The sequence below is a fragment of the Dermacentor albipictus genome, chromosome 1 (genome assembly GCF_038994185.2).
Source record: "Dermacentor albipictus isolate Rhodes 1998 colony chromosome 1, USDA_Dalb.pri_finalv2, whole genome shotgun sequence".
NCBI lineage: Eukaryota > Metazoa > Arthropoda > Arachnida > Ixodida > Ixodidae > Dermacentor > Dermacentor albipictus.
Window position 1 is genome coordinate 363,224,962 of NC_091821.1, and position 25,723 is coordinate 363,250,684.

The following is a 25,723-nucleotide window of genomic DNA, read 5'->3' on the forward strand; positions in this document are numbered from 1 at the left end:
TTAAGAAAACGCCGACGACGTTGCAACGCATTGCGATTACAGCGAGTCTGAAGCGGGGATAAAATATGTGTAGTACCGGGACATCATAGGATAGGACCAGGGGAAACAGGGTAAAATTTATCTGAAGCAACAAACGAAATTTGAGCCCTTCTTTCTTTCGAGCAGCTGGGCCCTGCGGCATAGATGTGTATCAAATAAAAGCGTGAAGGCCCTGCCTCGTTCGAGTGCACTCTGAGCGGACGCGTGCGGGCACGAGGCGTGCTTGCGCGCGATGTCGCGAAAGAAAATAGTTATTTGCTACGTGTTGAGCTTTGCCCGAGGAAGACCTCGGGAAACCGAGCGGGCGGGAGGCTGCAGAGAGGATCGTCGCGGCTCCATGCACACGCAGCGAGCGAGCCGCGGCCACCACAGCCTCTGCTCGATTGACTCGCCCGCGTCAAGCGTCTACTCGATCGACTGTTGCCTGGAGATGTATGAAGCACAAGCGAGTATTTCTTCTTTCTTATTTTTTTTTGACAGCGTGGCTGTGATGTTGGCTCCCTCAGGAGCCGCGCGGGGAAGCCTGGCTGCGCTGGTACAGTGCGCATTAGTGATCAGCCTAAAGACGCGTCGACGGTGACGCCCGACAGCTGCTCGCGATGGCGGAATCGAAAGCTACTCGTAGGGCGTTGCGCGCCAGCAGAAGGCGAATCGTTGGATGGTAACTCGAGATGGGCGAGAGAGAGAGGACCGGCGATCATTGCGTTCCCGGGCCGAGTTGGCGACGGCCTTCCGAAGTCTAGCGCCAATGGACGTTAAGTAGAGTATTGGTCCTTCCTTCGAGAGGCTTGAGAGAAATATATTTATATATTCTCATTTGTTCCGCTTTTTGAGACTGGGCTATACGTGTACGGTCGCGGTGTGGCGCGGCTTCTTCGCTGAAAACGAAAGAAAAAAAAACAACCAAGTAAACGATTACTGTATACGGTTTCAGCGCGTTTGTCATCTGTGTCGCTGGACAAGGCTTTGCGGCACGTACTCCTGGACTCTGTGGAACTAGATCCGTCCTCGCTCTCTCCTAAAAAAAAGAAGAAAGAAATAGAATGACGGTGTCTGTACTGCTGAAACAACGAACTCACGCTGCAGAAGTTTTGCTACACCTAAGCGCGGCTCCTCAGGCCAAGATCATTGTTGCTCTCCTCAGGCAAAGGCGGGTGCGGGCGAGTGCATCCCATGTCACCGAAGCAGGCACAAGGCAGGAAAGAGGGCGTAGGCTCACTCGTGCAACGTGGGAGGGGAGTGGAGAGGGGAATAACGCAAATGAACAGCTTGGCTGGCGGCGGCTTATGTTTGCATGCACGCTCCTGGAGCCGCCTTAGACGTCCCGATGAAAAAACTCGACAACACTTGGCTAACAACTTTGCAGGACGCGGCAACGGGACGAAAAACGAGAGAGAGAAAAACCAGGACACTCGTTGCATGGTTGAAAGCTGATGCAGTCAATGAAAAGCAGGTATTAACCCATAAAGGCACATAGGAAATAAAATCTGTTTGTGAACGGCTTCTGGAGCAAGCCTTCCTCGCAGATATACACCTTATGTACACATGCCTTTTTTTTTTCTTGAGCGCACGCTAGCGGCGCCTGTGGGCCCGGACGTCGGCGGGAGCTCGCGGCGGGTCTCCTTGCTGTCTCTCTCTATTTTTTTTTAAATTTCCTCTCCCTCTCTCGGCCAAAGTATCAGCTTGTATTAAGTAGACTATGTGTTATGTAGAGTGTTAACGGCAAAAAAGCAAACTTTGTTGTGCTGAGCATTGTATGCGTTTCCCTTAAACCTGGAGAGGAGCATTTCCCGCGACGGGAGGCCTCCCCCGATTTTTTTTTCTTCTCTCGGAGCGTGCGCATAAGGTCCAAGCAGGCTTGGCCGCAGCCGGCGACGGTCCGGCCCACATCGAGCAGCCCCATCTGGCGGCGAGCGGCGTTAGTAAGGTGCACGAGGCGCGCACCCGCGCGCTGTTGGTGGGCAGTCCCGAGGGGTCCGGCGACGGCAGCGGTAAGGAGGCCGCATCATCAGGTGTGCACGTCGTGCGGCAATTCAATCTTTTTTTTTTTCTTGGAAGAGAGAAAGATCGCGGCGGTGGCAGCAGCGGCGGCGGCGGCGGCAGCGGCGTCAGCAGCAGTCCTCCTCTCACGAGAGGCTTGAGTCCCGGCGCGGGTGGTTGCAAGAGCAGCCCCGCGTCGTGGTCCTTGTGTGCATACATTGTTGGCGAGTGCAGCATTTTTTGCTCGCTATAGAGAGGGTCACCGGTCACCTCCAGGTGCAACTAGCGCTTCTTTTTTTTTTCTTTACACCACACATATATGTATAATATATATTATTTATATTTATATATATTTATATATATATTCATCTTCTTCATCTTCGTCTTAAAATTCAAAATCGCAGCAAGCATTTTTTTCTTCTTTTCTGCATTGCAGAAGTGGCAGTTCCAAAGCTACGGTGCTTTTTCTCTTCGACGTTGGCCGGATGCAGTGGAGAGAAAGAGAAGACACACACACTCACAACGCGACCTGTTGCAGTAAAGTGCGCCGAAGGAAGAGAGAAAGGGTGTGCTGCTGCGTCGAGGGTATGTAGCAATTGGAGTTAATTGTAAAGTTGAGTCCCTTGAGTTAAACAATGCTAGAGAGAGAAGAGCGGCGGGTTGAGGGAATCCTGGCCGCCCGCGGAGTGCGGACGGGCAGGCGTCTACTCTTGTCACACGTCCGTCGAGCGGCTGGCGACGCTGGGCGAACGCGAGTGCAGCACCACACGGTGTCCATTGCGTGTCACGTGACCGTCGCTGTCCACCACTATGGCCGTCTGCTGCTGGGCGGTGGCCGCCGTCGGAGGCTCCCCGTCGGAGGCGGCGTCGTCCCCACCGCCGCCGCCTCCCTTGTATCGGCGCCAGGCCCGCTGAATGACGCGGGCGCAGTACTCCTCGCGCTGGCGCCATAGCGTCGAACTGACCGGCTCGTAGCCCGGCCGGTCCAGGTGTATGACGGTCTCGGTGATCTCGGGTGGCTCCTCGATGGCGTGGCCCTTGCGGGCGAAGAAGTCCCGAGTGAGGGCGTCCAGAATGTCGACGCAGTACACCATGTCGTCCTTGCAGATGGGTATGTCCAGGGCGATCAGCTTGTACTTGTTGGGCTTGGGTATCTGCAGGGGCTCCTCCAGCGCATTCACAAAGTTGGTCAGGTTGGAGTAGGCCACGTACTGGGTGCCCTTTGGATCGAATTGTTGCCAGATCTCGTAGTACATGTCGTAGTCGTCGTCGGTCAGGCCCTCTTGCACGTCCTCGGTGGCCTGACTGTAGTTCTCGAGTATGACGGCGATATACATGTTGATGATGACGAGGAAGCTGATTATGAGGTACGAGACGAGGTAGGCGACCGCGATGCCCCGCTTGCCGCAGTTGCCCTCCGATTCGTCGGTGGGCCGGTTGCAGTCATGCTCGTCCATGATGGCGGCCAGCACGCCGTCCCAGCCGGCTGACGTGCACATTTGGAACAGCAGTATCATCGACTGGCCGAAGGTCTCGAAGTTAAAGTTCTCGTCGACGCCGTAGCGGTGCTTCACGTGCATGAAGAAGGACATGCCGAAGATTGCGTAGATGAACATCACAAGGAACAGGAGCAGGCAGATGTTAAACAGCGCCGGCAATGACATGGCCAGGGCGAACAGCAGGGTCCGGATGCCCCGCGCGCCCTTGACCAGCCGCAGCACACGGCCCACTTTCACGACGCGCACCACACGCAGCAGCGTAGGCGACACGAAGTAGGCCGCGATCAGGTCCTTGAGCACCGTACCTGCGCGAGAAGAGGCGCCTGTTGTCGTGGCTCTGACATCCATGACCGACTGAGCACAGCATCGAAAGGAAACTCTGTCGGAGGCCAAGGATCGTCCGCGTGAATGGCGGACGCCGAGTGGCAGCCTACTTCGCACAGCCGTCATTTGCCCCGTCCCGTCTTGGCAGAGGCGTCCGCCAGGCGGCGTCGTCTCCTCGCCGGTTTCTCTTCAAAATAAGCGATGCAGGCGAGCATCGAAAAGAAGCCGACGAGGAGACGCACTTTCCTAGCGGATACCTGTGCTGTGACGGTGACGGGTCGGATGACGGCTGCGTGATACAGGCCTAGCTATAGAACGGACTATCTTACGCGCAAATAGAAAAAATAAAGTTGCGCTTAAACATGGTTTAGATACGCTAGATACTCGAGACATTCCCACTCAGGCGGATTCATGCACTGGTCTGAAAGCGTAGGCGTAATCCGCTAAGGGGTATTTTCATTACAGTTTGGTGAAGACGTGCACCGAAACGTGCAACACCAACTTACTTCTGTAAGTTGGAATAATGATTGCATTGCTCAGTCTAATTTTTACCCAGAACAAGCTATTTTATATAAGGTGTAATGGCGCTGGTCCCTTACCTAGAATAGAGAGGATGACGACTACGAAGTCGAACATGTTCCATGGTTCTCGAAAGTAGTGCCAGCGCAGGGCGAATATTTTGAGCAGGCATTCGGCTGTGAAGACAGCGATGAAGAAGATGTTGAGCCGCTCTAGGATGGACTCGTACAACCTGGATTGCTTATAATGGTCAAGCGCCATGACCGTCATGTTAAGGGCAATGAAGATCATGATCGCCATGTCGAACATTTTGTTTGTAGTCAGGTCGAAAACCATTGCTTGGATTTTGAACTGCAAAAAGAAGACAAAAATGCTTTGAGCGAGTGTTTCGGAGTCACTTAAATCATGTTGCCATGCAATGGTGCAATGGTCCCTGAACTAATTGTATAAAGTATGCCTCTAATTCGACTGGCTTTTTCCGATCTGAAGATACCAGGCTATACGTTAACGGGGAACATTAGGTAACAGAAAAAAGTTAGCAAAGCGATGTGCGCAGAAAACTGACTTGTATCAAATCTTTCCTTGTTGTTTTTTGTATATGAGGATCGTTTACAATTGGATAAATTTAGTTTTATGCGAAGTTGAATATTTGTCTGCACATGCAGCAGAGCTATATCGTAGGCTTTAAGGAGTTTGCAGGGCTTAGTTAAATTTGTCTACATAAATCCCAAAACCACCCGCACTTTAATGACATCACATGCAAGGGTTAACTTTAGCAAAAGTGCCAGGACAAAGGAGCCACAGAACTGCAGACAACAAAGGCGAATCAGGCATGGTATCGAGTCAAATAGGCATTGTTTAATCATTTTCGAAAAACGAAGTCTTGCTTATATAGTTGTTTTGTAGTTTGTTTGCTGTCAGGTGGATGGGCAAGTCTCCTTTACAGTTTGATTCTTTCCAGTTCACTTAAATGTAGCATGTATACAAGAACTCGGTTGGCTTTGCGGGTCGAATAACCTCGGTTACTACACCCGTTGTGTCATACGTGATGAAGAAGATCGCATCGCGAATTTGTAGCAAACGAATTTTCTGCCCTTGAAGGAAATGATTAGTATGCGCCAAACCACTCAATCGACAAAGACTGGGTGCCGCAGAGAAAGAAAAGAATATTGAGTAAAATATAAAAGGTTTGTGATATCTTAACAAAAACTTTCAACATTAGTGCAACAAAAGTTGAACATCGAGCGGGCATAGCGACCAAATGAATCCCTTCATCTAACGTGTTTCAGCCATTCGCAACCATTCAGTGGATGGATGCCACTGAAGATAGGAATAAGCGGCTCCACATAGAATGCAAGTTACTAATATTTTTGGTGACACTAGCATAAAATAAAATTATAGAATTTGGGGATGATGCCAGTTGATCCTTGATGTACAGAAAAGTGACAACAAGCGACTAATGTCATGTGCTTGCAAGTAAGTCCGAACACTTTGGCAGAGCTCTAACAAAACTTGCATTTATCACTCCCTCAAATGATTTGGTATAATATTAGTCGAAAGGCTGTTTACGTGTCGCTCATATCAAGTTGAAGCAACATCATAGACGTGTACAGCTAACAAGTACAAGCGTTTTCAATAAGGGTTTTTGTGTTGGCAACGTCTTCAGCTTTTAGTTACTCAAGCGCTGCAGCTAAAACCATTGCGTTTATTCGGTTTGCTTAAGTTTGTGAAAGTAATGCTAGAATGGTACAAAAAAATTTTGCAAACACAATGGCCTTTCTAGATAGCCATCCGTGTAAACGGGAAAGTAATTTGACTAGGCATGGTCTCGGTGCTCTGACACAGAGATGGGATGTCAGCAAATTAGGCAATTGACTTTATCCGTAAGAATAATCAGTAGCCCTTTGTATTAATTATGAGACAAAAGGTAACCTAATTAAACAAGAGGCAGCATACGCTTACCCTGGGCCTTGGAATTGCCTTGGCTGGCTTTTTGGATCCCATTTTCTTCATGGCATTATAGTATTTCTTTTGGTCTTCTGTCATGAACATTTCCAACGATCCTCCCGCCTAAAATGTAGGGGAAAAACAAAGCTAGAGTTTCAGGCATAGGTATTATCTTATTGCACCGTTAGAAAGCTAATGGAACATCCAGCGTTCGTGAATGACACGTATCACAGTGAAATCAGTGGTTTCATGTATCATTAGAGGAAAAAAAAACACGTCGGAATATGGCTTTAAAAGCCCCTTTGAAAGCGTTATGCCCCAGAAAAATAATAAATTGAGAAAGAAAATAAAAAAAACAGTAGAAACATGTGTTATGAGGCAGTATTTGAGTTTTTAACCTGATGAATCCGAAATACATTGCTATTCTTACAAATATAGAAAGCTATCAGAAAGCGGCTTATTGAAACATTCAAATGTATTCAGTTTGTGAACCATGACGTAGGCGAGGGCAACTAGCGTAGGAAGAAAATAAATGCGAAAATGAGCATGCAGAGATAACATGGTAAGCCGAAAGTATTCCTTTAGTACCCACCTTCTTTTTCTGTTCATTGAAATTGTCGATAATTACACCGATGAATAGATTCAAGGTGAAGAAGGAGCCGAAGATAATGAAGAATACGAAATATAGGTACATGTAGATGTTAGCTTCGTATTCTGGTTGGTCCTCTTTCTGTGGAAAATAAGAGCGGTACGCGCAGTCAGTTCCGACATAATCAGATTTTCGTGCGTTTCATTCAGATAGTTCAAGCTTAGCTTCAAAGATTAGCGGAGCCAGCAGTAGTGAACTCTGAAGAACAAGAAATCGTCATGAAGATATTAACGTAATCTGCGGAATTTCTTTCACACCATGCAGTTACTTGCTTCTCAAGCATGCTTGTGTTTATGTTTTCGCCTTTAGTTAGCTGAAACGATAATGCATGTTTAATGACAACAAATGCAGCCTAGTCGTAGTACTTGCAAGCTGTCGGAGCATACTGAAGAATTATGTACAGGAACAGGTTAGAAACTCTGAAATAGAGTGGTCGACAACAATCCAGTGCCTATGATAGTTGTGATAACTTCTGGACTCCATTATGAACACGCATCAAATGAATACTTAACGAAAATCGGTGGTGATGGACTATGGGAAATTTCATCAGCAGTAGTTGGCTACCGTAAAATCCTGCTAACTGCTCAAGTCGCAGAAGGACTTGAACGGGTGGCAATCACTTTTTAGTTTATTCTTTAGAGTGATGTTAATTGACTCCTTCAGGTTAAACATGCTAGTTGTGTCATCAACTACAATTGTGGTTCTGAGGATAGTAGCCCGTTATAAGTAACAAATGTGAGGAACATCTAAGTCACGGAAATAAAAGGGATAACTTACTCCGCCTCTGGAGTCGATCGCATTGTCCATAATATCCGTCCAGCCTTTGAACGTTGCCTAAGTAAAAGAAAGTAAATATTTGTACAAAAGACATGGCAGCTGCAAATTCAAAATAAAGATTCCGAAACTCTATGGCGTGTTATAATAGGTAAGCGTTGGCCCGAAGTTTGTAACGACTTACTATGGTGGATACCTTACGTTGTTAGGTAATAATTGTCATTTCTGCAAGGCAATGGTGTAAAAACTGTAATTTACCATGGCAAGTTTTTCTTTTTGTGCATAAGAATGTGTATGCATCGTAACAGCTATTACGCATGCGCATATGAAGTTACTGACGTCGAGGGGAAGTAATATTTACTTTGCTAAATTAGAGAGTGTGTATTTGATCTTTTCACGACAGTACAATCAGTACTGGAAATACTCAGTGTTGAAAATACGGGTCGTTGCCCACGACACTTCATCTTTAGCGAAAAATCCCTGTATGATGGTAGATTTTCAAGAATTTTGTTCTTTTATGTTTTGATTGTTTTTTAGACGTTTTTCTTAATTATTTTCTTAAGCTATAGCTCTAAGTTATCACTGCGTTGGTGAGTCAACAGCCGGAATGTGAAAAGGCAGAACAACGTCTGATTTCCTCAAACGGCAATAGCTTTCGAGATTTTGCTTAGCCAAGAAAAGTAGCTGTGTTGTTCTCAGATAATTCACTAAGAGAATCTTCTGTATACCTTTAGAAGTACGCAGCGACAAATGTAGGCGCGTTACCCTTTGGGATAAAAATGGTAACGCATTGAACTTAACCAAGCTCTCTTGAGAAATTTTACCGGGACATTTTTACTGTTTAATTGTGTCTGTAAAGCATCAATAATGTCGCTTAAACGCCAAAAAGGCAGAACTATTGTTAATGGGGCTAAAGACTTGTTATATTTTGCTGCTTTGTCGCTAGTTTACACATGTACCAGAGCGTGCCTATAGCAGCGTAGTACAAACTGATCAAAGTGATGACCATTGTTATCTCAACTGTTCAAAAAGCACGCAAGAAACACGCATACGTTTAACTAGATTACGTTCTGAAATATGGCAATAAATATTGGCCATAAATTTGGAAAATTTGCCCCTAGCTGTCCTAGGAAAGTGTTAAGTGGTTGGGGGAACGCCTTTCAAATTTGACTGCAGTGCGACCGCTTCTTGGTCTATTTGAACCATTTCACCGACATAAATTGTAGAACAGCCTCTCACATTGTAGAAGTCTGGCTTTATTCTGGGTGCGATTGACAGCCACTTTTATGTGCCATTGAGACGCTATGACGATGCGGCTGAAGCTATACATCAGAGACGTGCGCCTTGGATTGACGTAACACTAAGAATCACTCTTCGTGTATGTCAGATTCGCTTCATTCAGAAGCTCTCCAGTGAAGAAGCCTCATATGGCATCTGCTTTTTATGCTGGATTTTTTAATTCTAGACATTGGTCACTTTTCAACAATGTTAAAATGATCAGAAACTCTGTCGTTTGGGAATACCCGTTGAGAAGAACATGTATGGTACTCAAGAAATCTACTGCTAACGGCAAGTGGAACGCCGTCACGACGTATGTGCCGTCAAAAACTGCACTCTGGCCGGCCCAGAAGAAGCTATGAAACAAAGAGAGCTAACAAAGAACACTTGAATCACTGGAACGTTCAAGAATATCAAGAATAGACAGCTGTTTGGGGACAAACTAATCTTTCTTGTATTGGCCAACGCATCTCGTGTTTCACATTTCTAAAAAAGATTATGGGGTTTTACGTGCCAAAACCACTTTCTGATTATGAGGCACGCGTAGTGGAAGACTAGAAATTTGGACCACGTGGGTTTCTTTACGTGCACATAAATATAAGTACACGGGTGTTTTCGCCCCCATCGAAATGTGGCCGCCGTGGCCGGGATTCGATTCCGCGACCTCGTGCTTCGCACCTCAACGCCATTGCCACTGATGAACCACGGCACTACGCAAACTAAGCAATCCGCCAAATGCATGGCATCGTTAAGATAGCGGACACACTACGTCAGCTACTGTTCCGCGTTAGGTAGGCGCGTGAGAGGCTGAGTGAGCGTTAACACAACTAACCACTTGGAAGAGGGCCAAGTATGCGTTGAGGACGTTGTCGAAGTTGATCATGGGGTTGTCCCAAGTGAAGTTGTTGGCTTCACATGCCTTGCGGTTTGCGATGAAGGAGCTGTTTAGCCGCGTGCCATTGGCATCGACGCAGCGGTAGAACTTTCCCGCCAGCATTTGGACGCCCATGATGGAGAAGATGAGCCAAAAGATGAGGCACACCAGCAGCACGTTGAAGATGGCTGGGATGGCTTGCACCAGGGCGTTGACAACAACCTACAGCCACGGCAGAGGCGAAGGGGGCAAGAAACATACCAGCGTCAGATGGGCAGCCATCACGGTGGAGTCACAAAAGCGACATAGAGCGGGCGTGTTCCCAAGCTTCCTCCTCCTCATTGCGTTCTTTTTCAGTGACTAAAATATTGTGAGTAGCGAGCACTATCACGTCATTCGAGCCGTTACGTCTTGTGCCGTTCTGTAACCAAAGAGAGTGTGTGACCAGTGGCGGGGTTTGCCAGTGGTGACAAAACTGAGCTATTGTTGCATATTTTTGCATTGTTGCAAAATCACGGCTACGGCAAAAAAACCTTAGTGTGCTAACATCGCGGGAGATACATTACCACAGTGATGCTTTGTTTTCGGTTACCGGTATAGTGCACGCAACGCTGCAAGGGCACTTCGTGACTATGACTTCCTGGAGCAAAAATAATAAAAAAAAAAGATTACGGGGTTTTACGTGCCAAAACCACTGTCTGATTATGAGGCACGCCGTAGTGGAGGACTCCGGATATTTCGACCACCTGGGGTTCCTTAACGTGTACATAAATCTAAGAACACGGGTGTTTTCGCATTTCGCCCCCTTCGAAATGCGCCGCCGTGGCCGGGATTCGATCCCGCGTGCTCCTGCTCAGCGGCCCAACACCGTAGCCACTGAGCAAGCACGGCGGGTCGAGCAAAAATTGTTGAAGACGTGTTGTTGACTTATTACTTCACTGAGCGTCCTACGTTTAATGAAACATTATTCCCTGTGCATGCATTTTCAGTCAATATGCAATCCGAAGCCGTCTACCGGGCTTTTCGCTATGCCGGTGGTAACTTGCTTCGTATGTGAAACAACCCGTAGCTTGGTTGAAAACGTCAATACATTGATCTTGCTGCTCCTTCTAGGTTGTAGTTTTTTTTAAAGCTGGAGCAAGTGACCCCTTAGGCGGTAGTTGTCGTGTTTAGATTGAACCAAACCATTCGAGTGGTCGAGCCTATTTGGTCAAGCATTTCTCCTATTGGAGTGATTGGAATAGTGTCGCACTTCTGAGTTCGCACACTTCTCGCATTGCTTCTTGAAGTAAGCACGCATTGCTCCCACTCGTTTTTTCACACGGCATCGGACCTACACAGGGCAAAAACGTTTCTGCCTGTTTGGGCTACCTGTACAGTGACGGACGCAGAGACTCCGACTATGATGACGTGTAAGTGCTCGCAAGTAAGGTTAACACCTTCCTTGTTACTTAACGGTTACGAGCTGTCATGATTCGAACTGTCTTATTAGAGTAATAAGAGTAGAAGGTGGCCTGGATTATGAAAATTTTAACGCGAAAGAGCGAGGTGGTCTCTCTTTTCGCACGTGACCTGGCGCAACTATACTGAACCGTCTAGGTTGATGAAAGTGCTAGAAACGCAAGGTATTCTAGTGATTGTACTGAGTATAGTTGGCGCATGAAAAAATGAAATTTGGAGCCTCAAGCAATAGGCTTTCAATGTATTGAGATATTGTGTGCAACCAACAGATCATATGACCTTCCTTGTTACTTAACGTTTACGAGCTGTCATGATTTGAACTGTCTTATTAGAGTAATAAGAGTAGAAGGTGGCCTGGATTATTGAAATTTGGACGACGCTGACGGGAGGCGGCTGAGTAGTAGTGCTAGTATCAAGCGTGGCTGACAACATGTAAGCATGAAAAAGGAAAGAAAGAGTGTGCAAATTGCTTATTGCTAGAATTTATTTATTGTAAGAAGAAAGTTCTGCAAGCATGGCGAACGCAGGAATGCACCTCTTGTTTCACCTAGCGAAGAAGGGAATTCGTATTACTTATTACGAGTACTTGATTGGGTTAGCTGTGACTAACTTGTGCATGCTTGTACGCTATGCATTCTTTGTGGTTTTGAATCGCTGTTTTCACAAGCTATCCATAAATTGCACTTTCACTATCTTTTACAATACGAGTTGTGTGCGTAGACCTGGATATTCTTCCTACGCACGTAAATTTTGACCACGAAAAACGCCCGCAGGCGAATTTTGCGAGTAAGCTCTCGAGTATGCCTGGTTGCGTTGAAAGTTATAGCTTTTAGGCAGAAGTATTCTACTGGCAATGCTTTATTTGCTTATTTGGCTGTGTTGCCATTCAAGTGGCAAGGATGGTCGATGCCTTTGCGGAGGCAGCCTGTAACGTGGGACATGGCTGCTACTTTAGGGTTGATGACAAATTGAAGAAGGGGTTTTCGACTTGTGCTCGCACTTGTTCACAAATGGGTGCAGGTGCACAAAATGTGACTTTTCTGGTCAAATTCAACTGGGGTTTTTGTGTACGCCTATGGGAAAGGACGTCCGCGCAAGAGTGCTTGCCACCGAGCATGCGCCACCAGGTGTGCGTAAAACACCGCTATTCCTGTTTACAACTTTGCCACGTACGCTGCCACTGCTGCACTTGATGAATGCCAGTAAAGAAAGGACGCACAAGGTACACGTGCTAATAAGTGGACCGCTTCATTTCTAGCCACTGGCGCAGCGTAGCCTCAGCAGAATGATGTATCTCCACTGGCATGCAGTATATTTCAAAACTCAAGATGAAATATATTGCAGAAGACAGCGGCTCAGAAAAACTCAGTCTTCCAAAATTCACAGCACTTGTCATCTGGTTTTATTTTGATTTGATTTCTCTATGGAACCATGACTGCCTCGCTGGGATCTACTGTAGTTTATCCAGATTTATGAAAACCGTATTTTTAAGTCCACGTTGAGAAATGCGTGAGTAGCGACTAAGCAACAACTGTGTACCACAAAGAATGCAAGCATTGGCGCAAAACTAATAATAGAATTAAAGTCTGTGTAAGTAGCTACATGTATTCAATAAACACGCTACTAGAAGACTGCTTATTGGTAAGACAAATCAGAGCGAAGACTTGATGCTGTATGCGATCGAGATTCGCTGTAACATGCTCGCTGCATAATGTGTTCAAATTAGTTATGTATCATGGCGCTCAACGCATTTCGTGTTACAGAGTTCATTGCTTGCTTCAAATAAACATGCGTTCATATGCACACGGCAGAAATAGAAGAGAGGCAAAATTAACCAGACAATATTATACAAACGAGCAATTTTTTTTATTATCGATAAACTTGTCTGAGGATTAACCTTCGAGGCAATAAAAAATGAAACAACCAAAATAGATAATTAAGTTTAATCGAAGGTATTCATGCAGCAGGGATTTATTCAAGTAATAAATAATATGAAAAATTGTGCGAAAAGTTCTACTCTACTATTTGTACAAAGCAACATGTCCAAACAAGCTCAGGAGCACATTTCACAAGAATACAGAAGAACAAAACAATTAGAGGCAATAAATGAAAACTAGATGCAAGAGCTGTTTATGAGGAAGAAAAGATGATGTTGTGAGTTATGTAGTACATTGAAATGTTTCCTTTTCCACGAATAGCCAACACTGGGCAAGAACGGAGCAAGTCAAGCACTGCACGCACAAGCTTTATAATTTTCTAACTTATGACTTATCGATTGCTGCTCAGTTTTACTTATTATTGCGAGCTGCTCCGTTCACCAGGTTGCCTACTCGTTTGACAACAGTGTTGTGAGACGTGAAACACGCAAACATGCGACATCGATACTCGACGAACAAACATCGTTGAGTCGCTCACCTTAGAAGTAGGGGCACGGTTGGAACGAACGGAACACCACAGTGTTTCACCGGCAAGATAAAATTGCGAACGACAAATACTTACCTGGCGCGTAATAACAGCAATCAGGATTGATGGTGCTTGCGTGTGGAATGTCAGCGCATGCAGGCTCAGGCGCATGCAGGGTCACATAGTAAAGCAGGCATCGCATTCCAGTCTCTCAAAGCACGAACACTGTATGTATCGTGTGCTGTTTGAACCTCACGAGTCCCCGCAAGTCAACTCGACAAGAAGTTGACGTCAGTGATCTCTGACATGTCAATGACCCGGGATGTAGACATGGGTGTGGTTTAAATGTGGAGTGCAAGTTTGTCTCTGAGGAGCTGTCTTCGGGGTCACGTGTTCAGTGTGTTCTAACAATGTGAACAATACATTGACTGTTTATATTTTACAAATAGCCAACACATTCGTTGTGAGTGTTTCTGACCATGCTTCGCAGGCATATGTACATGTGAAGCACGTTCATTTGAGCCAACTGTTCGCAGCCACACATTGTATTTAACATATTAGTGAAGCAGTCAACGCGCACATACTAATCGATGCATTCTCAGCAGCACAGTGCCTACCATAAAATAAAGTTGACTTTTGCAAGGGCTCAGTGTCGGTGGCAAAGTACTAAGTGCGGATGCATTGCAGACGAGCACTAAATGTGCGTCGGTAACAGACACAACCTACTGTATTATTTGGGCATGTGTCCTCTAACATGCACTCTACGTCGCACTGGGCATCAAGGAAGTGGTGTTTGGTGGCGTATGAACATTTAGTACAAAAGCAGCGCGAGTCAAACGGAAACGGTTAGAAGAGTAAGAAGGAGATAAGAAAACGTCCAGAAACGCGTTGGTTTAGCACATATTTAACAAGCTTTCATTGTTGCAGCCACGCTTAGCAAAATGTTTTGGCAGCTCCCAAAAAGAGGCGCTGTGGTCGTCATCCACAACACATAGCTCGTAGAGAAACAGCCATAAGCTGAAAAGCACGTGAAAAAGGAAACCACCGAGCAGCATAAAGGCATGTGCCAATCACAATAAGCGTACTGAAGCAACTTGCAAAGCTTTTTTTTTCTCTCTTATCTGGATGTAAATCGCGATAAAGAATATACGCGTTGTATACACTATGGTGGCGTTACCGTTGCTTCCTACGCTTTCATGGAAGCGCAAATAATAAAGCGATATGTGTCAGCAAGTATTTTGTAACACTGCACAGTTTGATACTTAAGTGCGTTTTATCGTAGGAGTTGAAACAAGATATGCATAATCATATTAAGAAAAGAAAATTACTGCTGAAAGTCGGCACGTCGTGCCTGTGTGACAATAGACGTTCTCTGCCTTTACTATACGTGCTTTTGTCCTAGAATAGACTACATCTCGACTACTGCTGGATTAATTTCACGTTGGATACAATTTGACAAAAACTGTTCGTACTTTCTGGTTTGTAAACTGATCTCTGCTGCAGAGTACTTAAGTGCAAACCGAATGGTGCTTGCTCGCGGTTGTTAGGATGGCTTAACTGCCTGCGCTGCCGCTTAGTTACGCTAACTAATGATAATGAATGAAATAAAGCAACAGAACTTGTTTAGTGATTTGAATTAGCCGTACAGTAGGAAGGTAGGCGTTGGAAACAGTGCACAAGAAATTACGATGTGGCTGCTGTACTTAGCGCCACTACTCTTATGCGCAGCCACTACACCTTCTACACCACCCGATTCCAATGGTGAAACATTGCGTTAGGAGCATCGTTTTAGTCGCACAAGCACTTCTTGATCATGACAGAGACATGGTGAATATGTGATCATATTAATTACAGCGTGGCACAACATTTATTGCGATTTATTTTTACGCTAGGTTAAATATTCTACCGTGGTGGGGCTTGCTGGTCATCAATTACTGACGGCAAACTTTTAATTAGGATATTAGTACTTCTGGGTGTCACCCAAAGAGCTGTAGGTGTTTGCTTATTGTTTGGAAAAAAAAACACTTCAGCAGAATAAAGAAGGCGAAAGTTTTCGTTTTAACAGCACCATTGCCTCATTTTGTAAATAACCTTATGGATATATGACCAGTTTGATGCAAGGCGTCGCTTTGTGATACTGGTCGCCTTACTGAGAATTCTCATCACAGTAAAGGTAGCTTTCTTGTTCTTGATCAGTAACTGTACCATATAACTAATCTTTCCTGCTAGCGCGCTGGTTTCTTAACTTTGTTCTTGATGCGTTATCATCAGTATCAATATAAAGTGTGATTTAACTGACCCGTCGTACAAGGTCGTGTCGTATTCGACCGGCAAATTAACCGTAAAGATTATGACGAACCAGCAACAGTGCGAGCCTCGTAACTTTATCGTAAGCTAGCGATTTTTGCACGAATGCGACCATCAACTTATGTGAAATATTGTACAAGGTGACACATTTGCAAAGGTAGAAAAGTTTAGAGACATGCAGGAGCTGCCGCATTTCATCAATTGTAGCACCAGACCGTGACGCCTCATCCCTTTAAGTTTAGCGATAACCAGTAATTTGCTCTTGTTCTCAATATATTTCGACCAATTTTTAGAAACTAGCGAGTAATTCAGTCTCTCTCGGCCTTTCTCAACAGATGCGCCTTTCCGTGCTATCAGTTAGTCCAAGCGAAGCTCTTGGCGCAGTGCTTCAGCATTGTGACCAGCACGAGCGCGGCGACGACAACGCCTATGTAATAAATGCAGGTGCGCACGGGCCTACACACAGACACGCACAAAACCAGACATGGTGACGACAACGACCACCGAGCATGTCAAGCCCACACGGTGCGTTCTACTCACCCTCATGCCCTGGAACCGGGACAGAGCCCGGAGTGGTCGCAGGGCTCTGAGCGTCCGCATCGTCTTGAAGGCTTGGATGCGGCCCGCCCCCAGCGCTGACGCGATTAGATTGACCACTGACACCTGGCGAAAGGAACAGTCCGCGGCAGCTGTTGGTCGAAGCATGCGGCACGCGCTACAGTGCGCGCCCGCTGCTCTGCGCTGGTGGCTTTGGTTCGGAGGGGGGTCACTTACCTGGGGGACATTTGGAATGGGGGGGACGGGGAGAGGACGGACGGGCGGATTGGGGGGATCGCACTGGGATGCTACTCCCGTGGACCGGAGGGCAATACGAGCTCGTCACGCTTGTAGGCCACGTCCGCGAAATGTTCGACACACTAAGTGAGCCTGGCATTTCGCTTCGTATGACCTCGGAATTTTTTCGTATTGCGAACGAGTCTGGGTTGGTATCAGCTGTATCGAAATGCCAGATCATGGTGTTCTTTTGTGTTACTGTGGCACTGTTCGAGAGTTTACGGGGACGTGCTACGCTTAAAGTGGGGTAACGTTTTTTCGCTGATTAAAGTAACGCATAACAGAAGGTCCTTCCACTGGCGTTATTGCTTTTTTTTCCAAGTTTCATGGTTTTTGCTCCGAACTAAATGACGAAAGCAGGAATCTTGTGAATATTCTCTTCACAAGTGTAAAGTCTGCGCATCGCGTCGCTGTTGATTAGTCCAAGTGTCCCTTGTTTCTTGTGCAACGTCCACGTATAGCAAGGACAACGGACAACATAGACACAAGACATATGCGTCGCCGCTAGTTCTCGCCAACCTCCCTCATTGTTTACTGTCTGCAAGTGTACCACCTAGAACTTTTCGGTGAGAACTTCACACTAAGAACCCTTTTTAAAGGATCTCCGTTGTTTCTACTCTTACTGACAGTGCCAATTTAGCGCATGGAATGCTGTTTTCGTAATCGGACTACTGTAATGTCCCTAAGGTATTGTCAAGGACTAGAAGTCTACAGATAAATCAAACACACCAGTTTTTAACCCATGCCTGTTCGCTTTGCTACGTGAAAGTATTGCTACCTAATTTTGTCTAACGGCTTGTACTCGTTGAAATTTCACATAAAGAGATGTGTACAGTGGATTTTATTGGTTTTTTACCCTCTCCTTTGGAGGGTTCGTTTTAGATAAGCATTGTAAGTTATTGACATGTAAACATAAGGACCCGATCGTTGCGAAATTTGCAAAGTAAGTACGCTTCCCATAGTTCGTAAGATAAACATCTTGTTAACACTGATATCTCAGCTGCCAACTAATTTGTAATGCTGGTTATCATGTCAGTTATAATGCTTTTCAAGTGCCTGGCATCCGCTGACAGCGGCGTTCACCCTACAACTTTTGCACTAATCATTTTGAAACGTGGTCCTTACTGTAAATCATGGCAAAGTGTGTCTTCTATCATTGGCTATTACTGCTGTAAAAGCTACTGCCGCAGCAGGAACCAACAGATGAGGAAGGCTGGTGAGAGCAGTTGCGACCAGAAGCCATTCGTGGCGCATGCCTCACACGAGACTAGGACAGCACCACAGACGGACAGCAGACACGACACACACGCGCGCGCGTGCGCACACCGCAGGTGAGTGCGAGGCAAACAATGCTCTTCTTTTTTTTTAACGAGTGAAATGATCCGCTGCGCCGCGCTCTGCCCACAGTGCTTGCCATGTGTGCCGCGCCGTTTGAACGCTGGAAGCGTGAGACCTAGATGTCTCCAGTTTTACTGATAGCTTGAAACCGCTCATAATTCGGCAGTATTTCGCCCTATAGTTGCTCTATAATGATCACGTCATGCGTCGGATGCTAAAGAGACGCGAGATTTTGTTTTGCTGAGCTCATCAAGAGTTTTAGGTCGCTGAAATACACATGGTTATCATAAAGCGCTTTATTAGGCACCTTGTTTTCCAGTAATTTATGGCTTGGCATGCTTCGAATTTTGTTCTCTGTCAGTAGTTAACCTGGGTTAAGCCGAAAAGTGCTGCGCAGTCGAGCTCTTCTCGATGACGAGAACACAGTTTGGCCTCGAACGAACTTGACGCACGCGACGTAGCTGCATCCGGAGGCGCCATCTGTCTGGCTGGCAAGCGCAGCGGGCAGGTGCCCGTGCACAGAATCTTGATGTATGCCTCACAACGCCTGCCGTAGCAGACCTTGAGAGATGAATGAAGTATGTGTGTGGTATGTGTGTGTGCATGTGGGTGCTCCCTAATCTGGGTGGTTGGTGTGTGGCTACTTACGCGCATTCCCTCCAGGCGGGACATCGCCCTCAGAGGTCTGAGCGCCCGTAGGGTGCGCATGGTTTTAAAGGCGGGGATTCGTCCGTAGCCCATCATGGCTACGGCCATGTTAAAGAAGGACACCTGGGACGGAGGCAGGTTGGTGTGGTTGTTGGGTGGAAAGGGCAAGGAAGAACCGAGGCCGAACGAGGAGGCCTCGGGGAAAGAGAAAGCGAAAACAACAAGGCGGCACTGCACAGAAGGCGGAAGCACAAAGGCAGTGAGAGCAGAATACGAACGACATGGCCGTGGCTGGAGCATACGCTGGCTGTTTAGTGAAATCTTGCCCGTATAAATGGGTCCAGTTTGCCGCAGGGTCCGTTGTAACTCCCTTTTAAAAAAAATCGGGGGCCGCTGCGTGCTGACTGACAGACGGAGTGAAAAATACTGACTGACTGACTGACTGACTGACTTGTGCGTGAATAGAACTCTGCTCCTCAATCTCCACAGCACTGAAGAGCTGGAAGCGTCACGGCAATTTACAAATCTACGTAGTATTAGCTCTAATGGCGTGTTAGCAAAGCATACTGACTGCACATGTAGATTGCTGTAATACCGGCAGAGTAACCATCGTTTTTTATCAGGTTATTTCTTACGTTTGCGTACTAAAGCTTTGGAATATTTCACAGTGGGGATAGCCAGATTCATCTTCCTTTCTTTTACGCCAATAAATGATCCTTCTTATATTACATTATACCATTAAAGGTCACAATGCCTTAAATTTAGTTACTCATTTTTCTGTGATGCGCAGATTTGTGAGCTGCGCAATTATTTTACTCTAGTCTAACTTCTTGCGGTTCATTCGGATCGAAGTGCGGCCAACAGCGCACAAGGCGAGTGCGTGTTTGTTACTGGTGAACACTGAGGTAGGGCGCATTCGTATTCAATCTCATTTCCTTTGTGTACACTTAAGCGACACGGGCGTTGAGAGAGCGATCAAGAGAGCGACCTCTGGCCGTAAGTTCGATTACAGTCGAATCGATAATGTGAACTTCAGAGCTGGAACCTCTTTTCAGGGGATTATATTTCTATATTATTGGTACTTGCGTAACATATTTTGCGGACAGAGTTGGGGTCGTGCCACCAGGTCGCCTCTTCATAGCCCTGTCATCAACACAGGTCAAATGCATGCACATATTTTATAAACAGATTACAGTTCTCTCTTATGCACTTATCAATGTTAGGTTAGCTGCTATTTCGAGGAGCCGTTCTTGTTAAGAGCGTTATGGTTTACCGCGTGCATTTGTCGAAGTCACTGATGGCAAAGCGACAGAATCCCAGATTCACAAAGCTGTTCGCAAGCCGAGACGGTCGGCCGCTCAAACAGGATATCTAACGACATGAATGACCGAGGCTCCTAATTATGACAGAGGCCTCCTGCATGCGAAAAATCTGCGTTTGGCCCCTGTGTAGGTCACCCACATTCGATTTAACTGCACGTTTTGGCAAAGTTCAGTTAAAGTAGGTCCATAAGCGTTAAGTTTGAATGAACTGTGCTTTCGTAAAAGAATTCAAATGTCAGGCTTCAGGATTGTGCCCAGAGTAATTCCATGGTCTGAGAATTTCAGTAGTTATTAGCGGCTGCTAAGGGTCTGGTAGCGATGCTCACATGTCACTTTTGAGCTTGTAGTATTAGTTAGTATCGCACACATGGTGAACCAACCGGCAAAGTGAAAAAGAAAGTTCCGCATTTGAATCGTACCCTTTATGTGTTATACTCTCCTTGCAGCCTTGTTACGTAGTTTATTATCTGAGTAATCTGCTTGATTGGATGCTTGCACGGGCTATATTGCATTTGAAGAGCCACAGATAAGAAATACTTTTTCTTTCCTTATAAGTATACAGGATGTCTCAGCTAACTTTAGCCACAGTTCAAAAATATGCCGATGCACTCTAAGACAACGTGACCAAATGCATGGGGATGACTATTTTATGTAGTAAGTCACACTGTATTCTTTGATTCTGCTTAATTCCTAATTAGTCAAGATTAATTAATGAACTTATGAAGCAACAAAGCTAGGCAAGAAATTCCTATGAGAAAGTTGTCGAGCGGTTTGCAAAACGTTCGATTGAACAGTTCCCAACTTTCTATCTCCTGAGCATTATTTTTATTCCCTCTTAGTGCAGATGCCCGCGAAATACAAAGCAATACCACGTGACATGCCCGCTTGCACGCCGTGATTGCAGTGCTCTCGAACGTTCCGCGTACAACCGAACATAGCATTTAGCCAGGTGTGCTGCCGCGTGAAAGCGACAGGACAACCGTTATCGCAGCGCAAGCGATGACGGTTGCTGGTGTCAATCGCACAGTCAACGCCTGCGTCTCTGCCCTGTCGCGCCAGCAAAACCTGCTAAATGCTATTTTCGTTTGGATTCCTGATATATAAGGATATAGCGAGCAGCATTGACGAATTCTACATCCTCAATGAGACGGTCAGACCTGCGACGCACCCTCTGGTGCCTCGCAGGTCTGACCGTCACCTTGGTCAGGTGCTCCACAGCCACCGGGGAGTGAGGGTTACGGATTAATTGCAGGAGTCATGAGGGAGGTAGCGGACGAATACTGCACCAAGGAGGCCAATTGCTGTTCTGGTGAGGGAGTGTCTTTGTTGAAGCATAGGGACTTACTAAACACAATAGTCAGCAACATGCATTTGGTCGCGTCGTCCTAAAGTGCAGCGACATATTTTTAAGCTCTGGTTAAGGTTAGCTGGGACACCCTATATTTTACTAGTTAGGCAGACATTAGAGTAACAGTTAGTCATTTACCTAATAATTATCATCAACAATACGATTACAATATTTGATGATTGATGCGTGCAAGCGAAGCTGAAGCAGTTAACTCCTGCAACATAACCTTTCATACGACCGCCTTGACGAGTATTTTCACCGTAAACTAACCAGAGATGCTGAATGCCAGCCGAATGAACCAACCCAATGCTGAACGAGCTATGAGTATTTCAAATGCACATGGTATGACAGATGTTACTACGTTTGAACTTGCAAGGTTATTGTCACATCGCATACTATTAGACTGAAAGAGTGTCATGTAGCACGCCAAGCGGTGCCATGTCCTATTACCGACATTGCGCAGGTCCAGATAATGAAGGCTTATAATATGTCATACATCTTAAAATCGATTTTTGAATCTAATTAGGTAGAATCTGCTAATTAATCCTTTCTGGATGTGCTAATAGCCATAATATACAGTAAATTCTCGTTATAACGATAGTGCTTTATTCATATTCTTGCGTTATACAAAGTTTTTCCTGGTGCCGACAGCAGGACATTGATTTTACAGCGATATTTTATTCCATATGAAGTAACATTGAACTCGACTTAGTACGTATAAATCTACACGGTGCCACTCGGTGCAGCGTAGGCCCTGAGCCTTTGATTTTAGTTCTGCCAGTCTGGAAAGGCGAAGTTCGTAGCGAAACGTAGCACGCCACCTGACGGCAGCTCCTGGAATCTATATATCATGGGATGAACGCGAACAAATGAGGTAGCTGCTTATTGCTGTCAACGGAATAACTACAGAGACTAACTGCCCCGCTCGGTTGAAAAAAAAAACTATGAATGCTTAGAAATTTTGAACGATGAAGCATAATAAATAACGCAACAGGAATGTTTCAAGCCACAAGCATGAATATTAACCATGTCCGTGTACTAACCCCAGTGTGGCTGCACGTTCGCAGAGTCGGAGTCCCCTCACCAATTTCTGTAGGAAAAACCTGTCGAAGATGGCCTTTTGGCGGAAGGTGGACTTCGCTAAATATCATCCATGTTGGGGACGCGCTTCGAAACAAACTGGAGTGCGGTGGCAGTGAATAGGGCCTTATTAGTTACTAAAATATCTCGCCAGGTGTCAGGCGTTCTTGCAAGGCGTTTGACGCTGCTTGCGTCCTTTTGTATCTTCAAAATGAATATCTGGCTTCTCGACGCTGTAAAGCGCAGATTTGTTTCAGAATGAGTTTTAGGAATTCCCACCAAGATGAAGCGGACTTCCCGCATTACTGTGGCTGTTTTAGGGCATCTATACCTTTAGCAAACTATGTACTGTTTATAAAAAACTCCGTTTCCTGTATCAATCACTTATTTGTGACGAGGCTTTACTGTGCAATGTCTTTCAAAGAAAATACGTATATGCGAGGCAATATAACGCAGTGCATAGCTGCTTTTAATATTGTCTTGCAGGATCCAACATAGTAACAAAAGTCATTCTTGAATCTTTTATTATGTAGAACGCTAGTATGAAAATATGACATAGCCTTGGGTGTGTTGCGTTGAGGCCGAAGCCCTTACAAACCTGTATTAATTTGCATGAATGATTCACATGTGCATTTGAAAACGTGAACTTATAATTAATGTGTATTTATGAGGACCAGTACGCTATGAGAAATGCTATTAGTGCATGCCGCAGCTGTGCGAATTCCAGAATGAACGAGCATTGCTGATGTGTGGTCACTTACGAGCACGATGACAAAATCCAGCCAGCACCAGGCATTGGTGAAGTATTTCTTGAAGCCAAAGGCAACCCACTTGAGAATCATCTCGAAGAAAAAAATCACTGTAAAGCACTTGTCCGTGTATGTGAGGACAGCCTTGAGCATAGGTCGGTCTTTCAAGTTGACGTCTTCGAGCGCCTGCCAAGTCAGAAGTGAAAGACATGTGAAACGTGGCAGGGAAGCACTGACAGCCAATGTTTATACGAGAAAAAAAGAAAGTCGTGTTTTGCCGGGTAAGGCGAAGCCTTTATTGAGATAGCGAATTATTAGACAGCTATACGCAGTAAGGCTATTATTTTCATTAGCTGTACAATGAGCTGTAAACGTTTGCTTACTAACTAGCATTACAAGCACGGTGTCATACGCGCACCGGCAAACATGTGCACATCTAACTTGATTACCCCAGACACTCGCTTTTAGAATGCTCGCGTGATGATGAGCGGAAGCAACGGAGCGTGAGTTCCCCTTCGTGCTCCGTCTCGCTTCAACGCGAACTAGGCGCGCGAAAGCACAGCGCGCACGACGCCGTCAGCTTTCTCGCGTCGGCTAGCCTTCGAACCCACCGCAGGTTGCCACCAATACAGGACGCGAAGCCGCCGCGCTTAGCCGTGCCAGGTGCGGCGTCGGCTGGAGATGTGCGCACACAATTCCCGTTGCTTAACTTACGCGCGCGAAAATTCGGCGCGCAACCTGCCCGCCTTCCTCCCTTGAGCGCGCGAGAAGACACCAGCTGTTACAAGCCACCACCCTTCTCGGCTTACCCTCGCACGCTTTCCCTCGCACAGAGCGCGTCCGCAATCTTATCACACTGCGACTTTATACGGAACTACACGGCGACGCCGACGTCGACGACAAAAATTCGCCTGGAGTGTCCATATATTCGCTATCGCAATAATAATAATAATAATAATAATAATAATAATAATAATAATAATAATAATAATAATAATAATAATAATAATAATAATAATAATAATAATAATAATAATAATAATAATAATAATAAATTTTTGCCCTCTACCCGCGGCGGCGGCTCAGTGACTATGGTGTTCGGCTGTCAGACGCCGTCTGTCAGTGCTTCGACCCTGATAATCAGAGGCATGCCACCAGCGTCCTTTGGGTGCCATGCTCAGTGTTATGCGTTCCGCTCAATAAGTTTATGTGCAAGTTTGGCTGTCATTTATATTAAGTAGGAGTTGTGCAGAATTATCCCAATATGATTTAATGTCTGATGCCTTCTGTCGGTGACGCGAGTGCTTGAACGGTGATTAGAAGAGGCATGCCGTCAGTGCCCTTCGCGACTGCTCACGGTGCAAACGATGTCATGGGGCAAACTACCTTTGGGTGCCAATTCAGTGCCGCAACGTGAGCTGGCGTGATGCAGCGAACAAGTGTTTTAAATGCGTTCCATTACTTTGACTTGAAGCTCTCTTAAAGGTAACTGGCCGAAATTGGAGCACACTCTACATGTGCTGATCTAGGCACGTTTTCTCCTGACAAAAGGGAGGCGGTGCAGCAGAACAAAGCGATGGACTTACCAGCGCCAGGCTGCTGGTGAGAATGAGAACGACGACGATGGTTTCGAAGTACTTGTGTTCCACGAGCCCGAACACTTTGGTGCGCACGATCTTGTAGCGCTGCCAAAATACCTTGCTCTCGTCGTAACAGCAAGCGAAGGCGAAGCGCGTATAGCACCAATCGGGGCAGCAGTCGGCCGGCAACTCGGGGATGATGATGTCCGAGGTGGCCGTTTCTAGTTTGTCTGTGTCCACATCTTCCGTGTCCGGGTTGATGGGCTCTTCGGCGGGGGCTTCTTCTCCTGCGCGATTCGAGGGAGGAATGGCTCAGCGCCGAATTGGGCAAGTGGGAAAGACAACCGTATCGATACGTGGACGCTAATGCCATGACAAAAGAAAATTTGGCAGAGACACTTAATAATGCTTACGTGTGGGAATGCGGAACCATTATAGTCCTTTTGGTGAAATGTTTCTTTTTCCGCGCATTTCTTGTCCGCGCGAGCTCTCGCCCGCGTTCTACCAGCGCCTCGGTAAGGCCAAATCAAAACGCGCTCGCTTGGCCGCGAGGGATTCGTGACTTGGAGGACCGCTCACCGCGTTTCAATTGGACACTAATGCTTTTTATTTTATACACATTTTATACAGTCATGACGTGGCACCACCTCCTCCCCGTTGGCTTCGCCGTTACGTGTGCAATGACGCACATACTAGGCACACCTTTTGTCAACGAGGACCGTGAAGCCGCCCAGTAAAACAAGGATGCTGTTTGTGCCTTGTATTTAGAG

General features: G+C 46.1%; 1 protein-coding gene across 1 annotated transcript in view; it reads right to left on the reverse strand.

The window, feature by feature from the left end:
- Positions 1–2,725: 2,725 nt before the first annotated feature.
- para (sodium voltage-gated channel paralytic) overlaps positions 2,726–25,723 on the reverse strand; it is a 229,289-nt gene continuing 206,291 nt past the window's right edge. The window contains exons 22-30 of the mRNA XM_070531852.1: positions 24,960–25,240; positions 23,386–23,559; positions 16,595–16,717; positions 9,842–10,105; positions 7,735–7,791; positions 6,901–7,038; positions 6,324–6,431; positions 4,442–4,712; positions 2,726–3,823 (exon numbers count right to left, since the gene is read on the reverse strand). Of these exons, the coding sequence (XP_070387953.1) occupies positions 2,733–3,823; positions 4,442–4,712; positions 6,324–6,431; positions 6,901–7,038; positions 7,735–7,791; positions 9,842–10,105; positions 16,595–16,717; positions 23,386–23,559; positions 24,960–25,240 (2,507 nt within the window). The 3' untranslated portion in view covers positions 2,726–2,732. The remainder of the gene's footprint in view (positions 3,824–4,441; positions 4,713–6,323; positions 6,432–6,900; positions 7,039–7,734; positions 7,792–9,841; positions 10,106–16,594; positions 16,718–23,385; positions 23,560–24,959; positions 25,241–25,723) is intronic.